Raw genomic sequence first — 25232 nt, 5'->3', positions numbered from 1 at the left:
TAATAATAATAATGTGTTATTAGGCCCATTTAAAACTATGCAGGGCAATAAATATGAAAAGTACATATTGACAAAACAAGAAGAAGAATCTTTTACAACAAATTAACATAATAAGATCTAACTGTTGAACCTCATTCAGTCATCAATTGACACAGTAGCATGTCATATGGCCATATACAAATATCGTTCGACCATCAAAATGGTAGTAGTTAATGAAAACAGCTTTATATTATGTATGTTAGATAAAGTAAAAGAGGCTTTACTCAAAACTAATTATCATGGGCCGACGGTGCCAGTGTCGAAGTAGATCATTGTCCCGCTGGACCCTCCTGCGACACCTTCCATGAGAGCAAAGCGCATGTCCTCCGAAGGTTTCCAGTGCCTCTTCCTCTGGTTTATGAACCAATTGTTTATCTGCTTCGGGTCGAGCCCCGTCTTCTCCGCCAGCTTCACCTTATCCTCTTCCTGAGAGTAAACACAAACCGCAAATTTTACCGAAAAAATAGTACTCCTTGAAAAGCTAACGACGATCCAAGGAAAACATGAGGTACGAATGCTGAAGCGAGAAAAGAAAACACTTATAAGGCTACCGTGGGGTAAGGCCAGCGGTAATGTGTGTTCCACCAGTCGAGCAATGTAGTTCGCGCATCCTTTGGGAGCTTCCCTTTCTTCCTCTTTTTCAGGAACTCCTTCCTAAGGCTGCTCAAGTATCCACTGTATTTCTTCAGAAGCATTTCCTTCAGCTCGTGGTCAGCCAAGCGTGAACTCGAGCCATACTCGTGGTAGCCGTCCGATGGTTCAGCATCTGCAGAGCATAGCTCTTCCTCAGAGGAACCCACCACTTCGTCTGAAGATAAATAAACAAGATTTGTTCTAGTTAAATGCAAACATGCTTCTAAAGTCGATCAACAGATAGTATATCAAGTCTGATGTATCATGGTGTCACACTAGTATGTCTATTATTTATGCGCACTTCTCGTATAATTACTAAAAGTAATCCAAAAGGATGCATAGAGATCACTTAGCAAAATCAATGAATGAACTAATGTTATCACACTTCAGATTACCCAAATAGTAATGACGCGCACATTGCAAGTTCTGGTTGTCTAAGGCATATGAGGTTCAGTACAGACCTTTGATATCACTAGAACCTTCGTAAATATTGCTCTGTTTGAATCGTATCAACTGATAAGATGCTCACTTGGTGTTTTGTGTAGCATCTCTATCGAGACAGTGAAATTAAGCTGACACTCACGGAAAGTAATAGAGTTCAAAAGTTATTCCAGCAAGTTTGAGTAACAATGGACAGACATGATTGATGGAAGAGAAGCAAATTGCATCCCTTAAATGTGACGAGGAAAAGTACATCACCTTGATCAACACATTGAAAGCTAGTTCAAGCCCACGACGACAAGTAATATATGTTCTAAACAATAAACCATGCAAACAAAATGAGACCTCCTTTGATATTTCTTACAAGAGAATCTTAGCTAAAAAATGTGTGGATCCAAATAATAAGTTGATGATACATTGACAGTTCTTGGCAACCTAACCTGCGGATTCATATAATAATATTAAGAATGAAGGTTTTTTTTCCTCCTTTTGACAGTTAAATTTGATTCCTTTATACTTTTTTTTTTTTTTTAAATTAGTTCTCTGCTAGGTTCACCTCCCTTGATTATTTTCCGTGCAGTGTCTTCTTACTTTTCATATACCTGTGAGACACTTGGAGTATGACTCGAAAATAGTCCTGTCACTAGTTTCTAGTAATGGTCCATCGTGTTCCAGTGGAGAGGAAAATACTATGACCAAGGCAAAATGCCCTTCAATGATATACTCACACTACAACAGAATTAGATTATAGGGACACATGTTTGGGACACTTTTATGTAAGTGTCCCATTTATGCTAAAATTTAAAAAAACATCTACTAATGCCTAAATATAAAGTCCAATCCAACCAAAAATAAAAGATTACTCTACTCAACTCATCCCACCCAGCCCATTTGGGCCGATTACAAACAGAAAAGAAAAAAAAAAAAAGAAAAATCGATTACTATCTCCTCTTCTCTCTTCACCCAATCTACTGAAATTCTAGACGAAAAACCCTTCCCTGTCGTCCTCCTTCGTCACCACAACCAACGAGATAGAGTTTCGGCGGTTGCTAAATGCTTAAATAAGTGTTAGTAAATTAGCAGCACTCTTTTAGGTTATAGCGACACTCTTTAACTGTCACTATATACCTAGCGACCCCACATATAGCAACACTTTTTAAAAGTGTTGGTAATTTAGCTAGCAGCACTTTTTTTTATCTGTACCAACATTTAAAAGTGTCGCTATAGACCGTTTTTGTTGTAGTGTCAAACAGAAAATTTTGCAAAACCATGGGAAGAAATTGTGGTGTCTATAAAAATTTCCCAGGAAATTTTCTTCAAATTCCCGAAGTAACCTAGTAAACAATAGAATTAATCATCATGACAAAGATCAGATATCTATACTCGCCTCTTAATCTGCATGACATGCCAAATACTGATCCAATATATTGCCCAAACCACAAACGATTGTACTTCCCAACAACATTAACATCCTAGGGAAAAGAACATCTGAATTATAACAAACCAGAATACAAAACATGGAGTAAGAGATGCTTCTAAAGCAAAGCCACAATGGGCAACCCTTTTATTTCTTTTTTTTTCCATTTTTAGACAACCTTAGTAGTCACAGGATGATTGATATAAAAGATTTCAAGAAGATTTTATCTATAGTAGAATAGCTTCACTGTCTTCGGTAGCAACTCTCAAAGAGTAATAATAATTTAGATGATGTGGTTAGAATCTTTGCAGTGACAACCCTGCATTGGAAATCAGGCATAAAGGTAACGATCCAAATCCAAAATCACCACATAAGCCATGCCTTTCAGGGCAATTATAATAGATAAAATAGGCTGTCTTTCAGGACTATTATAACAGATAAAATCCCTAAACTATTATTATGCTGTAAATGAATTATACTAGATAGGATAATGCATCAAAATTTAATAATGATATCAAACTCTTACTAGATCACAAGCTGTGTAAATAGGTAAAATATATCTTCAATATCACAGATTTCGGTGGAAATTGCAAATACTTTGATAAAACTCACGATCGAACGCAGCACAATTTAAGACCCCCTACAAGTTAAAGATCAGAAATGCAGTTCTGAAAACATATCATCAGCTAGTTAGTTCAGCTTAATTATCAGGTTTCCAGCACTTCTTTTAGTTCTTGTACTTTGTAGATAGCTAAGAAAATCGTTTAGTTGGATGACATTGTCATATCAATAAAGGGAAGCACCAATCATGTGATTTTTAACTCTGTAATAATCGACTCGTGACAAATTAATCTATTATTTCCTTTACAAATTTATATAGCATTTGCTCTTACTAATTATGTGCTTTTAACTCTAATATTCAACTCATGACAAACATATTAATTCCCTTCACAAGTTCATAAAGCATTTGCTCTTGCTAAAAGTATTCGTATCATCACTGAAGTAGAAGCATAAAGCATTATGCTGCAACGATTACAAACAATATATCGAAGGAAGCCTCCGAACAAAACAATAACACATTACTTTCAAACATTCAAATTTGTATTTAACGTCGTGAATAACTGACAACTACGTTCAATGTCCATCAATAACCAAACACATCTTTGTCCCACCACATAATTTGAACCTGACTTATCAAATTTATCTAATTAGTCCGTAGCCACCATTACTATAGCACTTTGTTATCATTTATAAATTTTATATGTTGAAAATTTACTCATAATCATTCAGCAAAATAACAATTGTAGAATTAAAAAAAAAAAAATCTTTCTTTCCTTCTCTCACACATCCAACAAGAGTCATTCATGCGCACTTGTAATTGCAGTTACTCAAATTCGACGGGAATTTCTCTTTAATACTTGTTCATCTACTATTGCTCTCGCAATCTCACAACCAAGCCCGAAAATGTAGGCTCATTTACATCTACCACGTCTCAAAAAAAATTTTCAGTAGTAACATTTTACACTTGCCCTCGCGAAGAGTCTTTGGGTTGGGTATCAACTGACACAGATTAGGTCGGTAAAGGTGGGGTGAAAATTGCCCCCCCAAATTTAGTTAGTAAAATTAATATAAGTCAAAACTCTAAAGAATAAAAAGCCTATACAGTATCAGTTAGACGCACAATTGAAATGCTTTACATTTTCCTAAATCATCAACATGATAGTTCAAAGTGAGTAAAAAGAATTGGAATTGCAAACTTCGAAAAGAATATCAATCCTTTTTTTTTGTTTGATAAGGCTGCATATTAGCATTCCTTGTTAAATAGAGATTATATGATATTTGAGCATAACTAAAGGTATAGAACAATCATGCGTTATGCTAACTAAGATTTAAATTTGTTCATAAGCATAAAATCAAATTATTTGTCAATTAGATGCTTATAGTTGCTTGCATGCAACTAGTTCAAAAAACACAGCATGAAATCTATTTTCCACATTTCATCTTCTGCCTCCACCAAATTCTTATCTAGAGCCCTCTTGCAGGAATATTCAAAGGACAATGACAGAAAGCAAAACTAGAAGGGAGAAGAGACACAAACGTTTCCCACAGTGCATGGATTCTATGAGAATTTCAATAAAGTCGGTTAATAACGATAGAGAAAGGTAAACTCATCAAGGGAAAGCTAATGTACCTGGGTCGCTTAATCAAAATGTACTAGCAGCAGCTTAATATTGGACGGCAATCATAGAAGTAGAAGTTCATAACAGATCCTTAATTTTTGGCATTCTTATCCAGTATCTCAGCAAGCTAGTTATCCTTGTTGTACACTTTGAAAAAGAAAAAAAAAAAACAAGATATTTATGAACAGTCAGAATAACAGGATATACATTCCCAACTAATTAAGCAAAAGAAGTCTTTTATCCACAACTTCCATACTAAACTGTCATCTTCAATTGCAAGCAGATTCATGATAATTTTTGTATTTTCAGGTTGAAAGAAAATATCATGCAAAATTTCATAAAATATCATGTAAAATTTCATGTTCAATATTCAAAGATATCTGAGTCCTTTTTGGAAACTCGTAAGATCTCTGATCAAATAATATTTTAGGGAAAGAAAACATTTACAAGTAGTAATTTTAAATTAAAGTATAAATATGTGACTATATATAATTGATGATTCAGCAGATGAACAAAATAGGATAACAGATATCGGTGACTTTCAAATGATTATCTATCAATGATTGCAGGAGAACGTGAAACCTTACCCACACGAGATCTTCTGAAATTCTAATATAAGCTAGACAGTGGATCAACTGAAAAATCTTCATGAAATACTAGCATTAATTTATTAGAAAACCCTATTAAAGTTTTTTAATTGGTTGATGGATTAGTATAGTTAGTTTTAGCTCCAGCAATCATATCACAGTGAAGGATTATAGAAAACCAATGCCACAAAATATGAAAAGTCGAGGCTGATCAGACTAACAGAATTTCCAACTGCATAGCACAAAACAACCGAACAAAAGTTAAAGCTTGATTTGAGACAAACCAGTAGTCTAGTAAATGAAGCCAATGACTAAGACTAGAGCAACATCACAATATAATTGAGCTTACTAATAACTACATAAATATAAGTTTGGAGTTCCACAGAAGGACAAACCACCAGGATTCCTAAGCAGAAGTATAATACCTTTAACCAAAACAGCCCTCGCGATAAATAGTGCTTTAATTTGTACAAAATATAGAGACGATCATCACATGTGCACTAAATAACCCCCCAAGTAAAAGCAAAGAGTAATAACAAACATCTTTAATTAAAGAACAATTTAAGTACCCAATTACACTAAATAATAGTACTAAATAATGAAAAAGAGACGGAGTGAGACGATCAAACACCACAGGCGCTAGAGGTTTCAGCAAAGTACACAATTCGATAACTATAGTTGAGAGCCCAACGAGCCAAAAATATAAAAAACAGCTACAATAAAAAAAAAAGAAGGAAGAGAACATATTTTCGATAATCAATAATAATTCACTCGCACGTGAATCAGTACAACCAGAACAAATCGGCCTACTCATGTCCGGCATACTTTCACCTTTATTTTCCACCATAAAAATGAATAATAATTTACTATAATAGCATTTGCCATAAACGAGAGAGAGAGAGAGAGAGAGAGAGAGAGAGAGAGAGAGGGGGGAACTCGGGTAGAAAAAAAGAAGGAAACCTACAGCGTTGGACAAAACCCGAGAGAGGGGGAACTCGGGTAGAAAAAAAGGAGGAAGGAAACCTACAGCGTTGGACAAAACCCTACGCACGCTCTCTCCTCTCAACTCTGACACACCTGCACCCCATTTGCATGGACACGATTTGACTCCTCAAAACCCCACCCCCATCACACACCACCACCCCCTCTCTCTCCCCCTCTGTATAGTAACATCTATGAACGGCTCAGATTTGACTCAATTTAAAGTGTAGAATATGTATGTACATATATATACATATACATATATCTATAAATATATATATACATAGAGAGAGAGAGAGAGAGAGAGAGAGAGAGAGAGAGGTGGGGATTGAAGGTGTTACCGGATGGAGCGGCGGAGGAGATGGTGGTGGTGGTGGTGGTGGTGGTGGTGCAGAGGTTGCTAAGCTGCATCTCGATGCTGCTGAGGAAAGAAGCGGCCTCGTCGAAGGGCTTCGAGAGCTCCTCCTTGTACCGAACGAGGACTCGGCAATACGAATCCTGAACAAGCTCATCCGATAAATAAAGTATAAATTGAGAAAAAAAAAAAACAAATTGCGAATAGTTAAAGCAATATACGATACAAAAAAAAAAAAAAAAAAAAAAATNATTGTAGAATCGAAAGTTCATGTACCATGAACTCGTCGAGCTCGGGATCGGCCCCGATCTCGCCGCCGTCGCAGCTCGCCGCGCTGGAACTACGCTCCCGCCCGATCTCCTCCAGCAGCGTCGCCACCTCCAGCGGCGCCCCCACCTTACACGCTCAAATCAAATCAAATCAAAATTAACAAAAATGAAAAAGAAAAAATTAATAATCTTTGGATCGTGGATATTAATTTGTAGCGAGATGTAAAACCTTGCGGCAGTCGATGTAGGCGGAGACCAAGGAAGGGTAGCGGGGGTGGCTGGCGATCTGAGCCTTGATCATGTCGTTCAGATCCGACGCGCCGCCGCTTCCACCGGAGATCTCCGACGCATCGCCGGCGACGCCGCGGCGGCGGCGGCGGTGGTGGTGGTGGTCCCCGTCGAGCTCGCCGGCGCCGCGCGAGATCCCCGGGTGTATGCTGTACAGATCCTCCATTCACCAAAGCCCTAGAAATCAAACAGGAAAATAAAAAAAAAAAAATATCAATACTAGTATTCGTACATCTATCTATCTATCTATGTATCGATTCATGATGCAAAAAGGAAGAGCGGAGTGGTTCACCGATGATGATGATGATGATGCTAATTATAGAGTTTTTTTTCCTTTTTCTTTCGTTCACCGAAATAAGAGGGGGGAGAGGGGAGGGGATCGAGTTGATCGAGATGGGGAAAAGCTGAATAAAATCGCGCCCGAGTTCAAAGAGCAGCAGACGAATTAGCAGCAGCAGCAGCAGAAGCTGAAGCAGCAGCCATTTCCACTGCGGCTGCAGACCACCAAAACAAGAAATAAATATAAATAGAATAATAATACAAATGATTAATAATTATAAAACATACAAACCAACCATTACCTCTCTTCCTTTTTCCTCCTTTTGGGAAAGTAGTATAACACAACAATAATAGTAATAGTAATATATTATTGTTTTACATAAATAAATATAATATAATAATAATAATAATAATAATAATAATAATAAGAAAATGGTGGCTGGGTTTTTTTTTTATGGAGAGAGAGAGAGAGAGGTAGTAGTGGTGAGTTCCCAAGAGCGAAAATTAAGGGGAGGGATAAGAGTGCGGAGTAGAAAAGAGAGAGAGAGAGAGAGAGAGAGAACAAAAAGAGGAGAGGGGGCCGCCCGAATTTATAGCCGTCCCATCATCATTAACAGCGACATGACATTCCGCCACGTGTCGGACGGCGTATGGGCGGGAGCGCAGGAGGAGGAGGAGCGGGGTTTGATGGACGGCCCCGATCTCGCGTCGGCCCCGGGCAGCAGCGTACGACAGGCAATGCCAAGTATGAAAAATGAGACGCCTTGACCACCTCCACCACGACCGCCACCACTCTCTACTCTTCTGCTGCACCTTCTTAACATCTCACCCTGGTCGGCTGTGAAGTGTGAGCAATCCTCTGTTTTACGCCGTACAACACTTTTGCTATTTAAATTTTTAAAATTTATTTAAATTATAAATTATTTTTAATCGGCTACCTAATTTTTTTAAAATTTTAATTTTATTATTTAATTTTCTAATTTATTTAATTTGAGTCAGTTGATAATATATTGACTAAAAAAAATTAATAGAACAACGTTAAAGACAAATTTTCAAAGAGTAATTCGATCTCACCGGTAAAATTAATATTTTTTAAAGCAAAAACAGCAATTTATTTTGCAGATTCTGAAGTGTGGGGAATAAGTTGTTCGCGAGGTACAGCGGAAACAGGTTCATCTGGGTTATTCAAAGCCTAACTATAAGGCATAAGCTGGAGTAATGGTACTGGTGGGAGCTCAGTTCCAGGCGAGGCGTAAAGCAAAATTAGTAAATATATAAAGGAAAATATAAATTAATTATTATTTTTATTTTTATTTTTTTACGTGGTAGAGTTTTTTAAGGGGTGGTGTGTGTTCGTGCGGAGCATACGAAAGAGAAGGCACTGTAGAGACCGAGGACCACAAACGGTCTCCTATAACCGTCCATTAACCGAACCATATATGCTTCATGTGTGGGGATAAGGGTGACTTCTCCCTTCTCTCTCTCTCTCTCTCTCTCTCTCTCTCTCTCTCTCTCTCTCTCTCTCTCTCTCTCTCTCTAAAGCAACTGTATACACAAAAAGTAAGTGTTTTATATTTTATTATTGGTCAAAAAACTAATATAGAGATAAAGAGTATGATTGTCGTACTTTTACGAATATAGAGTCATTTGTATTCATAAGTTATTTTTTATAATAGAGCTTCTGTATCGTCGATCCAACTCGTTATATATGACCTAAAATATTTGAAACTTCTAAAAAATAAATTTTGTAATTTTACAAAATCATAATAAAGTCTATCAATTGGACATAAAATGAACAATCAAAATCGAACGGCGTCCTAAAGATAGATAATCGGATCCTTCAATTTAAGATCAGAATTATTGATCTATATTTATATAGTAAATAAATTTTTTTATCAAAACTTTAATCTATTCTAATTCTTTTATATTGTTAAACTAGCAAGTATTCTATATCTACCGTTAAAAATTATCAATTTTGTAACCTTTCGATCATAAATAAATGATGTCGAAAATTTGTTAAATTTGATTTCTTAAAATTTTAAATATTTTAGATAATATTTAATAATATGAAACGTAAATTCGAAATCTTTATCATTGAAAATAATATATATATATATATATATATATATATATATATATATATATATATATATATATATATATACTAGTTTTATTATTTTTTAATATTACTAAAGTAATAGTGATTTTTTTTATTTCGTTTTATTCATTTCTCTTTGATCTGCTCCAACTGTTTTTAACTTTACTAAAAGTACTCTTGCTCTCTCTCGATGCATCTGCATCTATGAGGTTGTGGAGTGATCAGCAAAGCGGTCAACGTTTGAATGGTATAGGGGTAGTGTAGCTCTAAACCTATGACTTGTAGGGATATGGCTGTGGCACATTGAAGTGTACGTTTGGATTCGCGTAATTATAATTGAGTAATAAATTAAATTTAATAAAAAATATTATTTTTATTACGTCAATTTGTATAAAAAAATCTATAAGTTTTTAACTTTTTGCAAACTTAGGCCTTTTTTTTATTTTTTTACAGAGTCAGTCCAAATTTTCAGTAAACTAACGAAAATATATTTATATTTTTTCTTCTCTTCTTTTTTTTCTCGCGTTCTTATTTTTTCTCGCCGAAGAAGCCTACGGAGTCGGAGGCGGAAACGGACCCCCTCATCTCTGCCCCTAACGCTCTCGCACTCGCCTCCGCACCCTCCACCCTCCTCACCTCCGACCCCGCCGAGATCATGCCGCGACCTTTTTTTTTTTCCTCTCCAACCGTCTTCCACCCGTCGTCCCTGCCGTCGCCGCTGGCAACAAAAAGAAAGTGCTTTTCAAGGCTGAAAAGCACGACAGCGAGGGAGGGAGAGAAAAATAGTTACACTCCGGTGATGGCGGTGACTACAATAAATGGCAAGGGAGAGGTCGTGAAGAAAAAAATTATAGAGAAAAAAATAAAAAAATAATAAATAATAAATAATAAATAAATTTCTTACAAAAAAATCAAAAATTATAGAAGAAGTAAGAGAATGATGAAATTGCACTGTTAAAATAAAGAAAAAAAAAATTGTAATATTTGAGATAAAAGTTGCACTCTTTAAGATAAAAATTATACTATTTGGAATATAAGTTACACTTTTTAGACAAAAATTATACTATTTGGATGAATTTACACAATTTCTCATTCTCTTCTTCTTCCTCCTCCACCTTCCCCTTCGCTTTCTCATCCTACTCCTTCTTCTTCCTCCTCCACCTTCTCTGTCACCGTTATTGTCAAGCGCCCCTCGCGTAGTCGCCCCCCTTTTCCGCCAACGCACACGCGGGAGCCCCTGCTTATTTGAGGAGGGGGACGAGAGAGCCGTTGAGGTGGCATGACGGCACATTCTCCACCCCTCCCAGAAGTTTCCCGCCGAAGAACACCATTGACACCGCCGACACCGACGCAGACCTCACCGCGCGGCGCTGCCTCGCAAGGCTCGCGGCAGAAGCAGAGGAGGTTGACGAGATGGGGCCCGCAGAGGGAGAAGAGGATGCTTATCTCGCTCTCGACCTTGTCGGGCATGGGCGCCAGCAAAGAAGGGGGCGGCGATGCGATGGGTGCTTGACGGCGACGACGCCAAAGAAGGTAGAGGAGGAAGAAGGAGGAGGAGGACGAGAAAACGGAGGGGAAGAAGTAAGAAGAAGAAGATGAGGATAAGAAATAGTGTAAATTTCACCCAACTAGTATAATTTTCGACTAAAGAGTGTAACTCTCATCCTAAAAAATATAATTTTTATTTCAAAGAGTGCAAATTTTTTTTTAAACAATATAACTTTATTTTAACAGTGCAATTTCTTCATTTTTCTATAATTTTTGGTTTTTTTTGTAGAAATTTTTTTTTATTTTTTATTATTCTTATTTTCTTTCTCTTTATATATTTTTTTTGTCACGACCTCTCTCTTACTCTTTATCGCAACCATAGTTCTCGCCGGAGTGTAACTACTTTTCTCCTCTTTCCTCGCCGGTGTGCTTCTGGGCCCCGAGAAGTATTTCTTCTTTGTCGCCAGCGGCGGCAATGGAGACAGCGGGTGGAGAAGGATCGAAAAGGAAAAAAAATAGGGATAAGAGTATTATGGTTAATTTGTTGAAAATTCGGACCGAATCTGCAAAATTAAAAATGGTGGCCCGGTTTTACAAAAGCTCAATACTTATGAATTTGTTATGCAAATTAGTCTTTTTATTATTAATTGATATAATATAAAAAAATTGTTATTCGGTTATAAACTAAGTTTTAACCTTTTTATACAAAATAATTTTAAATTTAAATTATTTATAAAAATAATTTTGAGAATTCAATTTTATGATTGGTTATAAGATTTTATTTTTTTTAAAATGTCTACGCAAAGATTGACAAAACTGGTATTTTCATTTTCAATAAAACGTTCTAACCACACATTTGTCGATCCAAATGCTCTCTAGCAGTAAAAAGAGGGAGAAAATGAGAATGTAACTATCATTTTTTTAAAGGTATTATAAATTAGAAGTGCCGCCAATCAATCAAATATTATTTAAAAAATACTATTTCGTGGCAAAGTAGCTCTATCGCCATCACTTTTTTTTTGTTTTGCTATTATTTTTAATTTTAATTTTAATTCTAATTTTATTTTATTTTTTTATTTCCATTGAGATATATTATCTTACCTGTATAGTATAATTCATACTGCTAATGAATGAAGCTGGTAGTATGCAGTTTTTTCTTAAAAAAAACTATTTCGTAGCTACTATACTGTTAAAAGTATGGGAGCTCAACATGTTTGTGATATTTTAATTTATCGAATCATCTCAATATTTGTACAATACTAATAAAAAATTTGACGGAGCACACCGCTAATAATGCCTACCGAAAATGCTCTTATGCGTGTTTTTAAAAGTACAGAAGCTCAACTCATGTTATTCTTCATGTTATTGATATATTATAACTCATAACATAAAAGTTTTTTTAATTTATTCGTGCTATTTCTTAAAAGTGGTATATAAGTTAATTAATATACTATAATCTATAAAATAATATTTTATAGAATTTAAAACAAGCATTTCTCTTCGGAGAACTTGCTAACCACACTGCTTTGAGAATTTAGTATACAAGAATTCACAAATGCCTCGTGCAGAAAAAGAAAAGAAATATGTTGACAGCATATATTCTTCTTACATATTAGGAGAAAAAGAAAAACACAGCAGCAAGTCCCTAAAAATGTTGGTATATAATTATCTTATAAAATACTTGTGGTATGTTACAATATGTAATATAAATATTTTTTTATTTTTTTATATATACAATCTAAAATATCACATCTATGTGATTTCTCGTTGAAAACAGACTTGCATACTTACATATAAATATAAATCTTTATATTTTTTTTCATCATAAAATTTATAAAATCTAAAACCAAATTGATAGAACAAAGACAAAAATAATAATCCTAAGATAAATAGGCCTTTAAATTTTACTATGGTAGACCGAGTATACAAATAGCATATTATTTTTACCGCAATACTATTTATACATCTACACTATATATATATATATATATATATATATATATATAGAGAGAGAGAGAGAGAGAGAGAGAGAGAGAGAGAGAGAGAGAGAGAGGGGGGGGTGTGGNCCGTGCTCCTGAGCCGTTTTCGATGATGAAACTTTCGAATCGATGATCGGTTCCTTGAGACTTGATCTAGGGTATTTGAAGTTTCTAGAAAATAATTTTTGCGATTTTTTGATATCATTTACCTAGTGATCGAAAAAATTCAAAATCAATAATTTTTAAGTATTGATATCTGCCGTTTTCAAGTTTAACGGTGTAGAAGTATTCAAATCATATAAAATTTTGATACAAAATTTGTTATACTATCTACAACAAGATCAATATTTTTAATCGAAAATTTTAGTGCTATATCACCACTTTTTATAGGATTTTTATTTTCAGCCGTTAAAAATTATTGATTTTAAATCCTTTCGATTGCTAGTTAAATGATATCGAAAAATCATAAAAATCATTTTCTAGAAGCTTCAAATACGCTAGATCAAGCATAGCGGAGCCGATCGTCGATTCGAAAATTCCATCATCAAAACGTCTCCGGAGCACGAAAGCCTCCGTGCTCCTGAGAGCATATATAGAGCAGGACTTACTGTGCTCAGGAGCATGGAAGCCTTCGGCTCAGGAGCACGGAGGCTTACGAGTTTCCAAAAAGGACTCAGATATCGATCAAAAATATTGATCTTGTTTTAGATAGTATAAAAAATTTTGTATCAAAATTTTACCTGATTTGAATATTTCTATACCGTTAAACTTGAAAACGGTAGATATCAATCATTAAAAATTATTGATTTTGAATCCTTTCGATCACTAGGTAAATGATATCGAAAAATCGCAAAAAATATTTTCTAGAAACTTCAAATACGCTAGATCAAGTTTAACAGATCCGATCGTCGATTCGAAAATTCCATCATCGAAAATGACTCGGGAGCACGGAGACTTTCGTGCTCCTGAGAGCATAGTAATTCTGCTATATATATATATATATATATATATATATATATATATATATAATCTCAATTTTTTATGATTAGAATATTTTTACTACACTTTTAATTTTTTTAATTTTAAATATGTAAAATGTGCACTCAATACCGAGAATACAAATAGCATTTTTCTAGCTCTAAAGAACATTTCGAGTACATTTCCTCGTGAGGAAAAGCATTTGGCTTTTTTCTCAGGTGGTAGTGAGTGGTGTGACGCATGGGATCTATCTTTCTATCTCTCTGTCTCTCTCTGTCTCTCTCTCTCTCTCTCTCCTGTGTATCCGGCAACGATGGTGACCACACGAGACCATGTTACATGCATGTACATGAACACAGATGCCCTCTCTCTCTCTCTCTCTTCTATTCTGTTCTTATTTTAAAGAAAAAATATATTTTTTTTTTACTTTGTTAATATATATATATATATTATTCATTTTGTTTAACATAGATATAAATATGAAATAATTAAATTTTAAATTTAATTAACAAATTTATTATTATTTGTGCTAGAACCGATCGATTCTCCACTTTTATCAGTGATCACTGTATGCGCATCATGTATCATGCATACACGTTTACACCGAAGAGCACCATCAGTATACTCCATTCCTACAATAATTTTTTTTTTCAAAAAAAAAAACAATATTGTTCTAGCTAGCTAGCTAGGTGTTGACGTGTGGTTCTATGCTAGCTGTACGTACCTAGTCCTCTCATTGTCGGGGAAGGTCATTTAGGATTAATTAGCTAGTACTAGTACTTTAGCTCCGTTGTTGGGGATACTGTTACCTACGTAGAATCTATCAAAGTTTAAATTGAGAGTTCTATAACTTTTTATATCTCAAAACATTATTTATCCTTTTTTGATAGTGTTTTATATCATGTTGCTATGTGCCGCTGAGTGTGAGGATCCAAGTCAGATCCGAGATATATATATATATATATATATATATATATATAAAGAGAGAGAGAGAGAGAGAGTAAAGCTACTATGCTTGTGGAAGTATAGTGCCTTCCGTGCTTCCAGATCATTTTCAATGTTGTGACTTTCAAATCGTCGATCGGCTCCGTTAAACTTGATCTAAAGTATTTGAAGTACTTAGAAAATAAATTTTATGATTTTTCGATATCATTTGCCTAGTGATCGAAGGTACTCAAAATCAATAATTTTAATGGCCGTGGTGAGCCGTTTGCAAGTTTAACGGTGTAGAAATATCCCAATCACGTGAAATTTTGATAGAAAATTCTTTATACTACATAAAACAAAATCAATATCTTTGATCTAAAATTTTAATATCATATTATCACGTTTTGTAAGATTTTTATTTTCAGCCGTTGATTTTGAGCCCCATAGTTCACTAGGTAAATAATATCGAAAAATTGCAAAATTTATTTTTTAGATACTTCAAATACTCTAGATTAATTTTAACGGAGCCGATCGATGATTCGAAAGTCACAACATCGAAAACGACCTGAAAGCACGGAAGGCTCCGTGCTTCCAGAAGCATAGTAGCCTCACTCTATCTCTCTCTCTCTCTCTCTCTCTCTCTCTCTCTCTATATATATATATATATATATATATGATTCAAAATCAAGAATTTTTAACGACTAAAAATAAAAATCCTATAAAAAGTGGTGATATAGCACTAAAATTTTCGATCAGAAATATTGATCTTGTTATAGATAGTATAAAGAATTTTGTATTAAAATTTTATCTGATTTGAATACTTCTACACCGTTAAACTTGATAGTGGATTATTACATTAAATTATGAATTTTGTATCCTTTCGATCACTAGGTAAATGATATCAAAAAATCGCAAAAATTATTTTCTAGAAACTTCAAATGCGCTAGATCAATTAGTCTAACAGAGCCGATCGTCGATTCGAAATTCCAGCATCGAAAACGGCTCAGGAGCACGGAGCCTCCGTGCTCCTGAGAGCACAGCAGCCCTGCTATATATATATATATATATATTATATATATATATATTAGAGAGAGAGAGAGGAGAGGGGAGGACGGGTGCTTCTTGGGAGTAGTGAGAGGGGGGGTCTGTCCGAGGGGCGTCGGAGAGAGAGAGAGAGAGTCCGGCTGAGATACTATCGATAGCACTACGAGTTTGATGCTATCAAATTTTTCACTATTAATTAGATTTAATCCACTATTTTTTTTTTTTACCCATTAGATTATACTATTCAACTAACTACCCGCTCAATCTAATGGGCCCACATCATCATAACCGCACATTTCTCAATTCAAGGGTTAAAAACTAATAGCACCAATAACTTGATGTTATTGATAGTATTCCAACCTAATTTTATATATATATATATATATATATATATATATATATATATAATGTAAGATGGTAAATATTTNTATATATATATATATATGAATTATGCTACTACACTATTGATAGTACCAAACGCTTTGGGTTATCGAATTTTCGACCGTTGAATGAAAGGATGTGTGGTTAGAATGATAGTGATTTTCTAGAATTGAGTGGGTGGTTAGTTGAATAGTATAATCTAGCAGATAAAAATGATTAAATGGTAGATCTACCGGCAGAAAATTTGATAGTATCAAGAATTCAATATTATTGATAGTATAGTAGCCGGACTCTTTCTCTCTATATAGAGAGAGAGAATATAGAGAGAAAGAGTCCTGCTATTATACTCTTATAAGTACGATTGCTCTCGTACTCATAAGTCATTTTTAATGATAGAGCTTGTGAATCGACGATTCATACCGTTAAACATTATTTAGACCATTTAAAACTTATAAAAATCAAATTTCATAATTTTTCGATACCATTTACCTTACAATCAAAATGTTACACAATTGACAATTTTTAACGGCCGGTATAAAATATTTGCTAGTTTAACGGTGCAAAAGAATTAGAATGAGTTGAATTTTTTATAGAAAATCCTATTCACTACTTAGATAAAGATTAATAATTTCGATTTGAAATTGAAATATCTAATCATTCATTTTTAGAACATTGTTCGTTTTTTATCGTTCATTTTATGCTCGTTTGATAGATTTTTATTATGATTTCGAAAAATTACGAAATTTATTTTTTAAAGGTTTTAAATATTTTAGATCATATTTAACGGAATTGATAATTGATTTGAAAGTTTCATCATCGAAAATAATTTATGAGTACGAATGACTATACTCATAAGATCATAGTAGACCTACTCACTCTCTCTCTCTATATATAGAACAAGGCTGGTATACTATCGGTAGCACGAGGCCTCCGTGCTATCAAGTTGTTTTTTATGATACGACTTTCAAATCAATAATCGGCTCCGTTAAACTTAATCTATACTATTGAAAATATTTGAAAACTAAATTTTATAATTTTTCGATATTATTTGACTAGTGATCAAAAGGTCTCAAAAATGACAATTTTAATGGCCGATGTGATACGTTTGTGAATTAACGGTGTAAAACAATCCAAATTTAATAAACTTTTTATCAAATTTTTTTTTATTATTTAGAATAAGATTAGTACCTCTGATTTTAAATTTAAATTTTTTATCAATATTTTTTATGAGATTTTTATTTTCCACCATTTATTTTTAGAGCACTCGTTTGATAGGTAAATGATGACGAAAAATTATAAAATTTGATTTTCAAATACTTTCAATAATATAGATCAAGTCTAACAGAGTCAATCGTTGATTTGGAGCCCATTCGATCACTAGGGAAATGATATCGAAAAATAATAAAATTTATTTTCTAGGTACTCCAAATACTATAGATCAAGTTTAACGGAGCCGATCGACGATTCGAAAGTCGCAACACTCCGAAAACGAGTTGGACACGGAAAACTCCGTGCTTCCGATAGCATTAGTAGCCTCACTCTATATATATATATATAAATTGGTTGATTTGAGCCCATTCGATCACTAGCAAATGATATCGAAAATAATAAAATTTATTTTCTAGGTACTCCAAATACTATAGATCAAGTTAACGAGTCCGATCGACGATCGAAAGTCGCAACATCGAAAACGAGCTTGGAAGCACGGAGGCTCCGTGCTTCGATAGCATGTAAGCCTCACTTATATATATATAATATATATATATAATATATTATATGAGACGAGATGAGAGAGAGAGAGAGAGAGAGAGAGAGGCATTAATGCAGTGCTTCATGTACTTGGTTTTTGGGTTCATAATCAATGCAGGTACTCAACCGACTTTTTGTACACTACATAAAACTTTTTCGATAAAATGACTTGGTTACTCGTATGTATTTTAATAATAATGTTAGATTTACGATCCAATTTACATTATAATTTTATAATTTTATTATACTATACTAGTTTTATTATTATTTTTTGACTAAAAATAAAAAAAAAGATTGGTTAAACTTTTAAAACTATTAAATTAGTGATTGTAAATATTACAACTTTTTTTGATTGTAGGCTCAGCATTTTTTATATTTTAATTATGCATATTCATATAAAAAGAAGCTTTTTTACCATAAAAGATCGAAATCATAGAGGTAGAAACAAAAAACAATTTTTAGGCTCATTAAAAAAATGATTATTTTTTATATACAGCTCATGTAGCTTGTAAATTTTGATTTGAACTATATATTGTACTTGAATTTTCAAAGAAATATAGTTAGACCAACCTTATGCTCATATATTTTAATCAAAAGATCGCTTGCACCAGCTGCTTTATCATTTTTTTTAATTTAGAAAAAAATAACTAAAACAATCATTCTATAGATAATTTATTAAGAATTTTTTTTAATTAGTGTCTTTGTTGGGTCCCATGCGGTCAAGCCGATATATTCGGGTTGAGTTAAATTAATTCACATGATAGTGCCAAAATTGTTTATTAGGCTCCTATTTGTGTCTTATATTTGTATTTTTTTTGTCTCTCCAAGTTGTGCTGCAACATGCTTCTAACAACTCCAGTGGACTCTTGCCCCCTCCGTACAACCAGAGAACATGCACTAATCTTACATAAATTGAAGGGTTAAATACATACATGTCTCAGTAAACACACAGTAAATTACAAATATATTACTATAAACTTCAACTTTTATATATTATCTTTATAAAAATTATGAATATTTTTAAATATATTCTTCTGATTTATTACTGTTATTGAACTGCTTATATTTTACATGAAATATTAATTTTGTCATTATAAATATGTCTCTCCGAAACTCAAAGAGTATAATATAAGAGAGACAAATATATCAAGTTATTTTATAAACTAATAAGAATTCAGTATTTAACTCATAGATAACTAAAATTTTCTAACGGATTGTAACGATAGAAACATGATTTTTATAAAAATAATATATAAAAATTAAATTTTATAGAAATATATTTATATTTTACTATATTTATAGAGATTTGTATGAAATTAATCGTAAATTAAAATATAACAAGAATAAAAATAAAAACACAAGAAAATAAATAAATACATCAATTAAGTAATCTATTCCTATACATTATTTCTCATGGAAATTGCCACATGGCAATTCCTCCTTCACCCCCTCTCCACACTCTTTGATGCTTCGCCTTCCCATCTCATCTCTATTTAATGTTTCGTCTTCCCATCCGCCCACTTTCTAATTAATATATTTATATGATTTATTTTTATCTAAACAAATCGTTAAAAAAATATATATATCTATTTACTGTTGTAACTTTTATTATTGTTATATATAATTTATTTGTTGTTATAACTTTTGCCACATTTGTATATATCTAAGTTAAAAAATTTTAAAATTTTAATTTTGTCAATTTTTTATCTTCTATAATATTAGCCCGTCGCAATGCACGGGTAACTCCACTAGTTAAGCTATAAAAAGAGTGAAGATCACAGCTTGCCTCGAGATTCGTGCGCCGGGTCGAGACCAATGTGGTTAAGTACTGTTCACACGTGCGTGTGCCTCCCCTCTTGACTATACTGTTTATAGGCGACACACATATCTCGGATTCTCTTTTTGACGTGTCTCATTTTATTATTTATTTATTTATTTATTTTTGTTCAATACCAATCTTTTGGTTTTCATTGAATCACAACACTTATCATTTGGTCTCTCCCCCCCCTCTCTCTCTCTCTCTCTCTCTCTCTCTCTCTCTCTCTCTCTCTCTCTCTCTCTCTTCTGGGAACTTTAAAGTGCATGCATTATTATTAAATTAAAGCAAGCTTAGTGTGATTGCAAAAAAAAAAATTAATAAATTAGGAGTTGATGAAGATACGAAAGTGAAGTTTATGCATTGTTTAATTTTTTTTATGTTATCATAAGAGAATAAGTAAGATATAAAAAGGTATTAGGTCTACAAGTTCCGAAAACTATAGGCTACCTTATCGTAAAATGAAACTTTTTGATGCTCTCAAATATTTGCTAATTTCAATTAGAGTACCTACTAATATTTATAGTGCGCCCTTCGTACTTACAAAAATAACTTTTTAATTAGAATTTGGATTAAGTGTAAAATTAGCTCTTAAACTAGGTGCTTAGATCTTTTTTAAGTATAATAGTTCATTCAGTTTTAGACGCCTTTGGAAAGTTTTTTACTGAAGTTCTTTTCCTTCAAATATATGACTTTATTCGCCATTTTATTTTCATATGAGGAAGTTAATTAATTATACGACATAATAGATTTTAATTATTTGAACTAGATGTTAAATGACATAGTGATTTGCTTAGCCTTTTCCACCTCCATTAATGGTGGTGTGCATAAAAATTGCTTATTAATTAGAGAATAAGTAGTGGTGAAACAAAGCTTTGTTACCCAAAAAAGAGACAAGGAATCCATGCATGACTAGAAAGTTAAAGATGCATTTTAGTCCCAGGTCTTAATTCCAAATGTCGAAAAAGGGTTAACTCTAATAAAAAATTAACATAGTTATTATATAAGATTATGAGAATTGGCTTTTGTTTCACCTTTTTCCTTAAATGCAAAAGAGGTGTTTTGCATGGGCATCTCTGTTTCACTAGGAAATTAAAAAGGAAGCTTTGGGTAGGCTCACAAAAATATGAGAAATGCATGAATGGGTCCAACAAGTGATTGGCTCGAATCTAGGCTAAGGCCACAAAGTAAGATATCACAGGTGATCTTTATCATTTATTTGATCACGAAATAAATTTTTAATTGATGGCCTTTTCCATAAAAGAGACATTAACTCTTTTGAGCTTTTGGCTACAAAAGGATCTTTTTAGTCTTATTGCAAATAAATAATCATGCCATCTTTTGTAAGGAAACACCATTAATTTGAGCTTAAAAACGAGCTTTGATCTAGCACGACTACAACGTAATTTTTTTCGGATTATGAGGTCCATAGATAACCAACATGTTTTGGATGTTGATAGCAGAAACCATGCACAAAATTTTTTTAACATGAAAAACTTCGTAAATGAATTTAAGTAGAAACTCTATAACAATTGAATGATTCACCCGATTCTCTTCTTCACAAGTTTAAAACCAAAACAAGCCCACATTCCAAAAATTATGCATTGATAGAACTACATACAACGAGCGAATCATCAATGAAAAATGAGCAATTTGTGCACGTGAAAATGTCTAAGCTTATTACAAACTGATGAAATTCCAACTGACCCTTGCATGGATTCTAAACAGGGAGAATGTCACATAGAAGAAAGAATTATTTTATTCTTCGGCAACAACGACACTGATCTCGCCCTTTTCCAGCATATCATAGAAAGCCCTCGTCTTCCTCTGTTCGTTCCAGTGATGCATCTTCCACAGGCTGCCTGCGAAAAGCCCTAGCGTTAGTCCGATGCAGATCTCCTTCACGACGCTGGGCCCCTTCAGGGTGGCATGAGCAATCTTGTGTGCGGCCATTAGATCCTTCTTTTCCACCTAAAATATGGCAAAACACAACGAAAAATAATGAACAAGATAGATAATTTATCAGAGGTAGAGGGTCAGATCAACAGGTTTATATGCAATAAATTATGAGGGATCGCTTGGGTTTAGGTTATAGTAGGTAATACGAGCAACCATTCATCAAACCCCGCTGACACATAAATGGTTCATACAGCAGAAATTAAGTAAAATCGAATTATCTAACCACAAAGTACTAATATCTTAAATATTCAGGCAACGGATATCCAGTTATGCATATTCTGAATGAATTCATCTCTCATCTAACCTACAAACGGAATTGTTTAACCAAGATGTTTAGCCCCTGGATTCTCATTCTGAAAGTGGATACATATTAAGCCGCATGATTTTCTAAGCAAGTGCTATCTTAGCTAGCCTTACAGCTGTTTCACAAGCCTAAAATTGATACCTACTGCTTCAAGGCCCATTGGCATGTTGATTGCTTTGTATATACCCAATCTGATGTATAAATAAACTATACGCAAACACACCGAATTAAACAGTTTGAACTTTGAAGTGCTCCACAAACACTTCCATATGGGACTGAGATCCACAGTTTTAACAAGCGTCTGCAGACCTTCGCTCGGGCCAAGATTCCAATGCCTCCGAAAGGCCCTTTGTCCAGCACACAGGAAAGAAGAGATAGCACCATAAAATGTATCACATTTAGTTTCTGTAATCCTTACATGCATGACGCATTTCTGGTAATAACTGCCTTCATGCATGTCAGACAAAATATTTGATTGTCTGATGTCGGCAACAAAATTTTCCCGTCTACATAAGCTGATTACCAAGTCGCAAATCACCAAGTTAAGGGGATGAAGTTAGTAGTTTACCACCTCATCATCTCCAATACATGATAGCAAGGCAACTAGTTCTGATCTATCGCAGACCCTGCCAATAAGGCACTGATAAAAAAGAAAAGGAAACAAAGAAGAAAAACATATAGCTGCATCTAAAAGAACTCTGTGAGTATACACTGAATATATTAACCGAAGCAACACTCAACATCAATTTTATTCCTCACCCCTTCCATGTAATACATAAGTTCCAAGAAAGAAAAAAAAAACTTTTTTCCTACAAAAAACTCTTTCATATAAATACTCTATGAATCAAAAATAATTTTTATTGGTTATGTCAGTTGATTAAATGAAATGAATGATTCTACTTTACATAAAGTGAGTTAACGCTCACAAACATCTAACTATGACAAGGGCATAAAATTTTACCATTAACGACATTTAAAAATAACAAGTTAGGAAATGCACTTTGTGATCTTTAGAAGAATATCCTCTTTTATGAACAACAACAAGAAAATCACCAAATGAACATTGCATTTAACTCTGATATGTTCTTCTCAGACTACAAAAGACTCCATTTCCATACCCAAACAACATAGCTCTTATCGACATGTCCAAATACGATATAACCCTGAACTCGTCCCCTCAATTTTCACTTGTTTTGGTTCGAATTATTTACAAATTTTATTAAAATTAATGGCTTCACAAGCTATTGGTTATTATTTAGTAACGCAATCCATAATTCCTTTATCTGAAAAGTAGTTAGTGCCGTGAAATTCAATGGATACAGTGATTCCAATGAACTCAGATAACTCGAATAATAAATCAAAACATAAAAACTTAGCAGCTCTGATCAAAGAAAATATAGTTCAAGGGCCTATTTCTAAATGACCTATTTAAGAGGGTCTCAATACTCTTCTCTCTCTCTCTTTTGTGTGTGTTTGCGAGGAAAAGGTAGCATCTCTGCATATAACTAGTGCTTCTACATTTAACAAAAAATCCATAAATACAAAAACAATATTCCGAGTAATAAGATTACTATACCTTGCCTCACGTATATCCCAATCGATCGAACGCAATTAATTCAATCCCAATCGATTAAACACGTTCAGATCTACGATCCTAAGAACTACAACATTATCAAAAAGGCAAATAAAATTTTGAACAAAAAAAATACAACAAAAATAGTGGAGATGCAGTACGAGATTTAAGAGAGTTAGCCACACCGAATCACCCGAATAGAACAACAACAAAAAATTATTAAAAAAATTGCAAAAAATAGAAGCAGTGGAAAAAGAATAGAGGAAATTGGATTTAAAAAATAAATATTAGGAGAAAAAATATAATAATATGGATCGGGAAATGGAAAAATCGACCTGATGCTCGGAAGCGAAGCGCTTTTCCTTTTTTTTTTTTACTCCTTCGCGATTTGTCCCGGGGCGCAAGCACAAAGCAGAGGAAACTGTAATTTAAAAAAAAAAAAATTAAAAGAAAACCTCTGTGGTGCAGGAAATTACGGAAATCGGTTCGAGAGAGTTCGGCACGTGAGTTGCACGTGAGGGGCTTTTTGTATTAGGCGTTTAGACAGTATATTTAAATTATTATTTATTACTTAAATAATAAAGTAATTAATTATTTTATTATTTATAATTAATTAGCTAATTAATTATTAATAATTTAATATATTTATTTATAAACTAATATTTATATTGATCAACCATTAATATTTTTATTAACCTAATTATTTTTTTTTACTAGTTATCTAATTAAAATAATTAACTAACTAATTAAAAAGTTAAATTATTTTTATATTTTCATTATCTTACACAATATCATAGCTAATAAATTTATTAATTTATTAAATTATTTTAATATTTTGATGTTAATTAATTAAATAAAATAATTTTAATTTAAAATTATAACACTTATTCCTAATGTTCTAATCTAATAATCTAAATACTATTTATCTTATTCTCAGAAATAACCTAATTTTCATCCAAACGTAAAATTGATATAATTTCTATTTATACCTGAATTTGTACTTATCTCTGAAATAAGTAGTTTTAACTTATAGCCGAACCAAACGCGTCTCCCGTTTTGGTGTGTTGTGATTAGATAGAGGTGATGAACGGCTAGAGATGCAAATTGCAGATAAATCAACGGCTGAGATGATGTCTTCAGAGTAGTACTCGGAGGGTGCGCTGGGCTGGGCCGGCAAGATTTAATACATTCGGCCCAAACTATATGGGCCTTTCGGGCCCATCTAAAGTTTCTGGTAAATGTGCTTTGTGGATCGCTTTTTTTTTTTTGAAAAAAAAATACAAATAAATTATATGAGTAAATAACTCATTAACTCAAATAACTTATTTTAGGTCCATAAATAATCTTTTAAATATTGGGGAAAAAAAATTCTATGGGACCTATGACTTTCTATAATAAAAAGCTAAAAACAGTTTCAAAGATGGAGACTTTTGCTTTTAACCGTCGAAAATGTCATTCTGATTTCGA

General features: G+C 33.4%; 2 protein-coding genes across 3 annotated transcripts; both read right to left on the bottom strand.

Moving 5' to 3' along the window:
- Positions 49-7861, bottom strand: LOC109708405 (homeobox protein knotted-1-like 1). The gene is made up of 7 exons (XM_020230128.1): positions 7772-7861; positions 7483-7684; positions 7132-7367; positions 6910-7029; positions 6620-6776; positions 591-847; positions 49-465 (listed from the first exon to the last, which is right to left on the bottom strand). Exons 3-7 carry the CDS (start codon positions 7354-7356, stop codon positions 277-279), a joined length of 948 nt encoding a protein of 315 aa, XP_020085717.1. The 5' UTR covers positions 7357-7367; positions 7483-7684; positions 7772-7861; the 3' UTR covers positions 49-276.
- Positions 21458-24250, bottom strand: LOC109709629 (cytochrome c oxidase subunit 5C). 2 transcript variants are annotated; one of them, XM_020231937.1, is made up of 3 exons: positions 24101-24229; positions 23769-23853; positions 21458-21900 (listed from the first exon to the last, which is right to left on the bottom strand). In XM_020231937.1, exon 3 carries the CDS (start codon positions 21880-21882, stop codon positions 21688-21690), a length of 195 nt encoding a protein of 64 aa, XP_020087526.1. In that variant the 5' UTR covers positions 21883-21900; positions 23769-23853; positions 24101-24229; the 3' UTR covers positions 21458-21687. The 2 variants fall into 2 exon arrangements, with proteins under 2 accessions (XP_020087526.1, XP_020087525.1); XM_020231936.1 differs by lacking the exon at positions 23769-23853 and having other exon boundaries at positions 24101-24250.

This window comes from Ananas comosus, linkage group 4, assembly GCF_001540865.1.
Source record: "Ananas comosus cultivar F153 linkage group 4, ASM154086v1, whole genome shotgun sequence".
Lineage (NCBI taxonomy): Eukaryota > Viridiplantae > Streptophyta > Magnoliopsida > Poales > Bromeliaceae > Ananas > Ananas comosus.
Note: the sequence above shows the minus strand (reverse complement) of the source record. Positions and strands in the feature narration are given on the sequence as shown.